The following is a 9,528-nucleotide window of genomic DNA, read 5'->3' as shown; positions in this document are numbered from 1 at the left end:
TAGATATTGTTTTTATTCTTTTTTCTCTTTGCTTTTCAGTTTGTGAAGTTTCTATTGACATATCTTTAAACTCACTGATTCTTTACTTGGTTGTGTCCAGTGTATTGATAAGGCCATCAAAGGCATTCATTTCCTTTATGGTGTTCTTCAGTTGTGTTTTTTTTTTTTTTTTTTTTCCTGAAGTAAGCTCTAGGCCTAACATGGGGCTTTAACTCATGACTCTAAGATCAAAAGTCTACTGACTGTGAGCCAGCCAGGCACCCCTATTACAGTGTTTTTTGTGTGATATTTCCTTTTGTAATTTTTTTTTTTTTTTAGAGAAAGAGAGTAGGAGTGGGAGAGAGGGAAAGAGGGAGATAGAGAATCCTATGCTCCATGCTGAGCATGGAGCCTGATGTGGCACTTGAATTCATGACCCTGGGATCATGACCTAAGCCGACATCAAGGGCCGACACTCAACCGACTAAATCACCCAGGCGCCCCTCTAACATTCCCTTTTGATTCTTAGCTTTCATCTCCCTGCTTGCATTACACATCTGTTCTTGCATGTTGTCCACTTCTTCCTTTAGAGTCCTTAGCATATTAGTCAGTTAAATTCCCAGTTTGATAATTCCAAAAGTATCAAAAGTCTGGTTCTGATGCTTGCTTTGTCTCTTGAACAGTACTTTTTGCCTTTTGGTATGACTTATAATCTTTTTGTAGAAAGTTAGATGTGATATATTGGGTAAAAAGAATGGGGGTTTTATATTTATCTGTTTGGGAATTAGGCTGGTATTTCCTGTTTGCTATGGCTATACCTGTCAGAGGCTAAAATTTCCTCTGATGTCTCTGTCTCCCATGTTGTCTTTGGGTTTACCTACAGACTCCTTAAATAGGGTCTGAATTTGTAGTTCCTTCCATTGTAATCCTGTTATTATACAGATCTACTGATGTGTTGATAAGAGGGGGAAGCTGGGGAAGTGTTTTTTCTTTTTTTTTTTTTTTTAAGTTTATTTATTTTGAGAGAGAGAGCATGAGCAGGGGAAGGGCAAAGAGAGAGGGAGAGAAAGAGAATCCAAAGCAGGTTCCACACTGTCAGTGGTGAGCCTGATGCAGGGCTGGAACTCATGAACTGTGAAATCATGACCTGAGCCGAAAACAAGAGTCATCCGCTTAACCCGACTGAGCCACCCAGGTGCCCCGGGGGAAGCGTTTTATAATCCTGTCAGGTCTCAGTATTTTAGTGAGTTTGTGTCCTCCCTGGACTGACCTTCACAAATGCTTATTAACTTATCCCCTTCCCCCACCCCCATCTTAGGTGAAACCAGAAGGCTAGAGGAGGCTGGAGTTGGTTATTTTCCTTCTCCTATGTTGGTTAGGCTCTGTTAAGTAGCTACCATTGAGGACAGGCTTTTGTTAAGGAGAACTGAATGCTCTGGGTCTATTTCCAAGTATTTTTTCTCTCTCCCTGCCAGAAGGATGAGGGGATTTGTCTCCAATCTTCAGAGTAAGACCTATGGGGCTCCTGGAGGTAAAACTCATGAAAATGTGGGGGCCCTCAGGAGTTTTTGTTTTTGTTTCAATCTCTCAATCTAGCCTATGTGCAGTCTCCAGCAGTTAGTCAACTGCCCAAGTATTCCTATCAGTTTCTGGTTTCAAAAGTAGTTTTTGCTCCCAGTAAGCCATGAGTTTCTGTTCTGCCTCTTCTGATTCTGTCTTTCTAGTTTTTATGGTGGAGGTTTGCCCTGTCTTGTCAGTTCTCTGCTGGATCTAACAAGGGTTGTTGATTTTCAGTTTGTTCATGTTTTTTTGTTGTTATGAGAACAGGGGCAATGACTTCCAAGCTCTTTACATATCAGATTGGAAACCAGAAGTCCCTGTCTATTGTTATCTATACGGAGGAAATACTACGTGATGGTGTGTTCATCTCTTCCCAATTTCATGCTCAGTGATGTCATATTTGTAGCCTGAAATTGGCCATAATGGGAGAATTTACAATACAGAATTGGCAAATGCTACAAACAAAAGCTTGATTTATTTATTTTGTTGACTAGACTTAAGAAAGCAATAAGAGAATAAGTTAATGTAGATTAAGTTTAAAAGTGTATCATGTTGGGGCACTTTGGTGGCCCAGTTGGTTAAGCCTCTGACTTTGGCTCAGGTCATGATCTCACGGTTTATGAGTTGGAGCCCTACATCAGGTTCTCTCCTGTTGGCATAGACCATACTTCAGATCCTCTGTCTTTCCCTCTCTCTGCCCCTGCCCCACTCTCTCTTTCTCTCTCTAAAATAAAGATATTAAAAAAAATAAACACAAAAAAGTATATCATGTCTATAGCCATTAAATTGTCAATAGCTCAAAAAATTGAAAGATTCTTCAAGTTTTCGAAAACTATTATCCAAGTCAGCAAAAATGTTGCTCAAGTTGGGGCGCCTGGGTGGCGCAGTCGGTTAAGCGTCCAACTTCAGCCAGGTCACGATCTTGTGGTCCGTGAGTTCGAGCCCCGCGTCAGGCTCTGGGCTGATAGCTCGGAGCCTGGAGCCTGTTTCCGATTCTGGGTCTCCCTCTCTCTCTGCCCCTCCCCTGTTCATGCTCTGTCTCTCTCTGTCCCAAAAATAAATTAAAGAAAACGTTGAAAAAAAAATTAAAAAAAAAAATGTTGCTCAAGTCACTGAAAATAAGTGGAGTTCCAACATTAAGTCTCATTGTTTCACTTTTATTTTATTGATTAACATAAATGAAAATGTCAACCACTAGTCAAAACTATTCTCATTTGTCAAATGAAATCACAGGTTAGTTCTTAAAACAAGAATTTGGCAAAACTGGAGGCGCCTGGGTGGCTCAGTCGGTTGAGTGGCCAACTTTGGCTCAGGTCATAATCTCATGGCTTATGAGTTGGAGCCCCACATCAGGCTCTGTGCTGATAGCTCGGAGCTTGGAGCCTGTTTCAGATTCTGTGTCTCCCTCTCTCTCTGCCCCTTCCCGCTCATGCTCTTTCTCTCCTTCAAATATAAATAAACATTAAAAAAAAAAGAATTCAGCAAAACTGCGTTAAAGTATTCTGTGAGAATCAACTGGCTATAAGAAATTTATGATAAAGATTGTAGGAGTGCCTGGGTGACTCGGTCGGTTAAACTCAGGTCTTGATGTCATGGTTCCTGAGTTTGAGCCCTGCGTCGGGCTCTGTGCTGACAACTCAGAGCCTGGAGCCTGCTTTGGGTTCTGTGTCTCCCTCTCTTTCTGCCCTTCCCCAACTTGTGCTCTGTTTCTCTCTGTCTCAATAAACATTGGTTTAATGTTTAAATAAATGTTAAAAAAAAAAGAAATTTATGATAAAGATTGTATATTCTATTTTTTAGAAATTGTGTGCTACACATCTTTTATGTTGGTAAGTTTATGTATAAACTTATGTACATATATGTACACATATAATTATTTTCTGGATAGCTAGTTGTTAATAATTTACCAGAACACCCACACACCATGGCAAATTTCAAGCTATCAGAGTGACATCAACTGAATGTGGAATTAGGAACAGTTACAAATGGCACACCATCTTTTCATGTTTTAATTTGGAGACTATACAAATGTTAGAAAGAAATTTTTTGGGGGAAATTTCTTTTTTAAATGTTTAAGAGAGGCAGAGAGAGAGAGAGAGTGGGGGGCAGGGAGAGGCAGAGAGAGAGAGAGAGAGAGAGAAAGAGAGAATCCCAAGCAGGCTCTGAGCTGTCTGTGCAGAGTCTGATGCAGGGCTCAATCTCATGAACTGTGAGATACTGACCTGAGCCGAAATCAAGAGTCACTTAACTGACTGAGCCACCCAGGGGTCCTGGAAAGAAACTGTTTTAACAGTAGTAGATGGTAATGTTCAACGTGGATGAAATACAACATTTGTAAGCACAATGCAAAATAAGATCAAACCATGCGATATGGTATAATCCTACATTCAGAACAAGATTAATCTAGTTATGAGGAAGAGTAGCTTGATGGGTTTCATTTATAGGAAATAGGGTCCTATTTAAATTAAAAAAAGAGAAAAAAAGGAAAATTCCTCTGGTTTAAGATTTTGTCAATTGTTCTTTCAGAGCAACTTATCTGAAGGTTAACATTATTATTTATTTATTTATTTATTTATTTATTTATAAATGTTTTTACTTATTTTTGACAGAGAGAGGCAGAGCATGAGTGGGGGAGGGGCAAAGAGAGACAGACACACACACACACCAACTCTGAAGCAGGCTCCAGGCTCTGATCTGTCAGCTCCGAGTCCAAGGTGGGGCTTGAACTCATGGACCGTGAGACGACGTCCTAGCTGAAGTTGGATGCTTAACTGACTGAGCCACCCAGACGCCCGCCCTGAAGGTTAACATTATTTTGACAATAAACATGCACTGAATACCTACTATGTGCCAGATGGTGTCCCGTCAGGATCCAGAGATAACATTTAAGATCACATAGCTAGTTAAAAGAACAGCTGGGAATTTTAAGGACATTATATTAAGTGAAACAAGCCAGTCACAGAAAGACAAACACTGTATGATTCCACTTATATGAGATAGCTAAAGCAGTCAAACTCATAGAAGCACAATATTGAATGGGGGTTGTCAGATGTGTGAAGAGAGGGAAATGAGGAGTTGTTCAATAGGTATGGAGTTTCAGTTCTGCTAAATGAAAAAGTTGTAGAGACCAGTTGCATAACAATGTGATTACAGTTGACACTATGGAACTGCACACTTAAAAATGGCTGAGGGTTAACAACAACAACAAAAAAGAGCTGGGATTTGAATCCAGGCCTGATGCAAAACTCGTGTTTAGCAATTATTATTATTGCTGCCTACTTTCAAATATTTATCTTCAGTCAAAGAATATTTCCTTTCTCTGAGTTCTGTATGCCTGGGTATCAAGGCATTGATTACCACCTGCATTGCCTAGAGCTTAGCAGATACCAGAACTTTTTCTTGGAAGACTGGTATACTCAGCCAGGATAGCAAATTCAAAATGGAGTCATTAATCCAAGGGGTCAAATAGAGAACCAAACACAGGTCAGAGAAACAGGCAAGACGGTTCTGGGAGAAATAATTTTGGCTGTTTAAAAGATTATATAATGACTACATAATTGAAAAAATGCTTATTCTATTAAAAGAAACAAGTCTGTGATATCAGAAGTTTGAAATCATACATTTTTAAAATGTTATAACCTGAAACAAGTCACTTAAATCTTCCTGAACCTCAGTTTTTCTGTAGTAAAATGTCGCTAATGCTAACTGTAGGTAGTAGATGGCAGAGAAGGGCCTGAAATGGAAGGAAATACTTCTGAGAATGAATTAGAATCAAACTGAGTGAGAACAGCCACGTCTAAAATGGTGAAACTCAAAATATTATAAAAGACAAAGGATCTAAATCTATACCAATTTAATTAAGGCAAATTGAGTGTTTTAGAAAAGCAAGAACATAGTTTACTAGAATGGAAAGAATTGTGGAATTAGATTTGATTTAAAAACCTACACTTATAAGCAGTGTAGTGTAGGGCAAACTTACTTAATCTCCCCGAGCCCGTTTCTTTATTGTAGGGTGTTGTGAGCACTTATTTGACAAATATTTATTGACTACTAGGGCCAGGACTGCACTAAGTGCGTGCTATGGACACAAAGATGAAGAAGGCATTGTCCTTGCCCTCAATTTTAATATAATAAACACTGTGATAACATCTAATCAATGTTTTCTATGTTCCTATGATCCAGGTACTATTACAAAGGCTTTTAACTAATTATAGCTTCATTTAATCCTTCTCACAACCTGTAGGTACTATTATTACCATTTCCATTTATACGAGAGGCACAAAGAGGCTAAGTATCTTGCCCGTGCGTTCAGCTGGAGTATATCTCGACGGAGGACAAGGACTTACAAACTTGTGCGTGTGTTATGTGGAGGTGGAAGCTTTCCACAATGAAGGAGTTTTAGTTCATTCGTCCACCAAACGAGGACTGAAGTACTACTATCTCTTGGTAGTGATATTGGGCCTTTTAAATGAAGAGTCAATAGTGCGCCTGGAACATAGCAATCACTAAATAAAAAAAAAAAATTTGAGAGGGAGGAAGGGCAGAGAGAGGGACAGAGGATGGAAGTCGGCTCTGTGCTGAGAGAGCCCCACCCAAGGCTTGAACTCCCGAACTGTGAGATCATGCATGACCTGAGCTGAAGTCCGAAGCTTAACTAACTGAGCCACCCAGGCGCCCCATATAATCGCTAAATTCATTAACACTATTCATTTCATTTCATTCCCTTATGTTGAATCACTGTGGCAAGGGATAGGAATTTTTTCAAGGCTTTGGATAAATGTTGTAAAGCGGCTTTGTAAATGGGTAGTTTACACTGTTACCAACAACGTAACAGCTTTCTTGTTGCTTTATATTACGATATATGATAGGGTCACTCTCTTTGATTACTTTCTTCAGTTTTCGACAGTCTCACCTGTTTTCTGTCAAGTTCAAAATCGGCACCATTTTTATACCTCCACCCCCACCACAAACGAAATTCTCTGAAGAACCACCAAGGGGCGCGTGGGCGGGCGCCTACGCCCGCCACAACACTTACCCCGCCACCTCTTCCACCACGCGAAGGCTAAACCCAGATCTCGCGGGAGGAGATGGGGTTTCAAACGAGAACTTCTAACCCCACCCTACCTCCCAGGGGTCACATGACTGGCGCCTGCGTCCTAGACTCAAGGTCTTTCCTGGTTGCCTACTGGCTGTTAATTCGGCTACAGGCTGTCGTGAGGTCCATTCCGGAAGTAGACCCCTTATCTAGTCCTTCTTTGCGGAAGCCTGTCACAACCTAGCCGTCCATCCTCCAGCGGAAGTTCGTCACGTCGCGGTTGCCCCCGCACAGCGGATGTGTGTCGCCGCTTAGGTGACGCTGGGAAGTGCTGCAGCCTCCGCCGCTGCCTTCTGGTTGAAGCACTATGGAGGGAGAGAGGAAGAACAACAACAAACGGTGGTATTTTACTCGAGAACAGCTGGAAAACAGCCCGTCCCGTCGTTTTGGCCTGGACCCAGATAAAGAACTTTCTTCTCGCCAGCAGGCGGCCAATCTGCTCCAGGACATGGGACAACGTCTTAACGTGTATCCTTGCGGCCTAGGCCTCCGGCCTTGGAGTCAGACCCGCCTAGCTCGGGCGTCCAGGCCTCAGGCTATGTCAGGGACGGAAGAGGGAGGCAGGGTCTGAATGTCTAGGTGGTAGAACCTGCGTTGGGGCAGCCTCAAATTCAGTGTTTGCGCGAGGGAAGCGAAGCGGAGTTAATTTCCCGCTCGCTCACCAGTGCCATCAGCCTTGCTGGGAATTCGTATCCTTCGCAGTTTTGTGTTTTAACCAGCCTTTCCTAGTCCCTTTTCGTTGTGTTGTGGTCTCTTGGTCTGGTGACTTTCAGATTGTACTTTTCCGCTATGCCCTAAGGTTTTGGTAGAGGTTTCACTGTTGATGGCTGCCTCTTGAACTTAGTGTTTAAAGAGAGTTTTGAGAAATTCAAGACCTGAAGGGCTTATAAAGAAAGGGTGACCTAGAATTAATGCCCCAGCTTAGGTTCAAAATCCGTTCCTCCCAATTACTAGCTGTTTAGGAAACTTGTCAAATTCTTGGTTTTCTCGTCTGTAAAATGGAGTGTTACCCTTTGCATGTAGTTTCTGTGCCCAACACAATGCGTGGCATTTAGATTTTCAAATGGTAGCTACTGTTAAAACTATAGAATTTCAGAGGAAAGAAGGATGTCAGTTTCTGTTCGTAAGGATACAGACCCAAGGATCTAATGTTTTAAAAAAGCATTTAAATAAATAAGCACTTACAAATGTTGGGTTTTTAAATTACTCAGAGTTCTAATGTGTATTTTCTTTGCATTTCAAAGATCAGGTAACTTAATGACTTATTTCACTTGAAGTATTTTTGTTAGAAAATATACTCATTTTGTAACAGATAAAGCGTATATAGTTTTAAAGTCTGAGAGTGGAAAGTTATTTCTGGGTGGATTAAGTGTGTTGGGTTAAGTGTGTTTCTGAGTGGATTGTGTTGCTGGCTGTAATGTTTGTGTCTTAAAGTTGTGCTCCTCTCAAAAGAAGTGTCCTCTTTGTTGCAGATATCCAGTTTGTTTCCTAAGCATCAGTTCAGTACTGAGTTAAGCTTTTTTTTTGTTTTAAATTCTGTTTCCATACATCTAATCCTTTTTTATATGTGTGTTGTTGTTAAGGTTGTTGCCGTCATGGGATGACGACCTTTTCTCTGAATAACAACCCACATTGTCTTCTGAGGGCTTTAGAAGTAAAGGCATTTAAGTTTTTTTCTTGGCAGTGAATGAATATAAAATCATTCCATAGTGTTTCTGGTCCAAGGGATCACCATATGGAAAGGCTTATTAGTTGCCAGAGACAAGTGGGAGTAGAAAGTTAATTTCTAGAGGTCAGAAGGTGAGGAGATAGTGGAGACATACCTAGGGCCCGGATCACGGAAGGTGTAATGTTGTAAGTCATGTGAAGAGATACCCTGAGCTAATGGATCACCACTGCAAGATTTTCAGGAGGCAAGTGACTGGTTTAGGTCTTACGTAAATTTTTTATATCCTTCTTGATCCCCACGTGCTAAGAAGCTTGCTTGTGTATCAATTTAGCATATTGTTATATTGAATATCTGTTGTATGTATGTAAGGCATTATGTTAGGTGTCAATTGGTGGTTAATAACTTGGTGAAAGAAAACAGATTTGCTCTTTAATTTGGAAAATTATGTATGGTTTTCCTTTAGAAGCATGTATTGTGCATGGCTGCGTGGTCGTTTTGGGAGGATATACAGGTTGTATTTTCGGGAATCGTGCTGCCAGTCTGTTTTGGGGCCTTAACGAACATTTTAGCTCACAATTGACTATCAACACTGCTATAGTATACATGCATCGATTCTACATGATTCAGTCCTTTACACAGTTCCATCGAAATGTAAGTATTTTGTTGTATGTGTAATCCTTTCGTGATTGATTCCAACATGTGTGTGTGTTTGTGATCTTTGTTGGTGAACTGGGATTTCAATGGGATCATTATGTGCCACACTGAATCCAATTCTTCCAATTTTCCTGCTTAGGTAGTTATTTGGTAGGCTTAGTGTATCCTTAGAATAGGTGGATTCTCTATAAAAAGATTATTGAACACTTAAACTTAGCGTTTTGGGGATGGGAGAGGAGCATTAAAGGGGAAACAATGCTTAATTTAAGTGTAATTTTTGAAATACTAAATAATAATATAGTCACAGGAAAACAGGTGAACGTAAATGATTCAGTGACCAGTTGGGAAGGGAAGGCACATTATGTGATGACTGGGGGGTGACTTTTAAGACAGGAAAAAGAAAATAATAGTAATAAAGGGATTTTTTTTTTCTGGACAGAATTGTAAATAGTGCTATTTTCAGTTTTGATACCTGAAATGGTCCTATTTAACATTATTATAAGTGACTTGGAAGCGAGTGCATAGTGATTTCCCGGTTGCAGGTAAGACTATATTTGTTTAATAAAATCAC

The 9,528-nt window shown here is 40.5% G+C and overlaps 1 protein-coding gene across 3 annotated transcripts in view; it reads left to right on the top strand.

Moving 5' to 3' along the window:
• The window catches only part of CCNT1 (cyclin T1), a 44,737-nt gene that overhangs the window by 9,065 nt on the left and 26,144 nt on the right, over nucleotides 1-9,528 (top strand). Inside the window, exons 3-4 of one of the 3 annotated variants that reach the window (XM_045061736.1) lie at nucleotides 5,783-7,102; nucleotides 8,873-8,954. In XM_045061736.1, the coding sequence (XP_044917671.1) occupies nucleotides 6,942-7,102; nucleotides 8,873-8,954 (243 nt within the window). In that variant the 5' untranslated portion in view covers nucleotides 5,783-6,941. The other 2 variants (XM_003988618.6, XM_045061735.1) reach the window with 2 other exon arrangements.

Source organism: Felis catus, chromosome B4 (assembly GCF_018350175.1).
Source record: "Felis catus isolate Fca126 chromosome B4, F.catus_Fca126_mat1.0, whole genome shotgun sequence".
Lineage (NCBI taxonomy): Eukaryota > Metazoa > Chordata > Mammalia > Carnivora > Felidae > Felis > Felis catus.
Note: the sequence above shows the minus strand (reverse complement) of the source record. Positions and strands in the feature narration are given on the sequence as shown.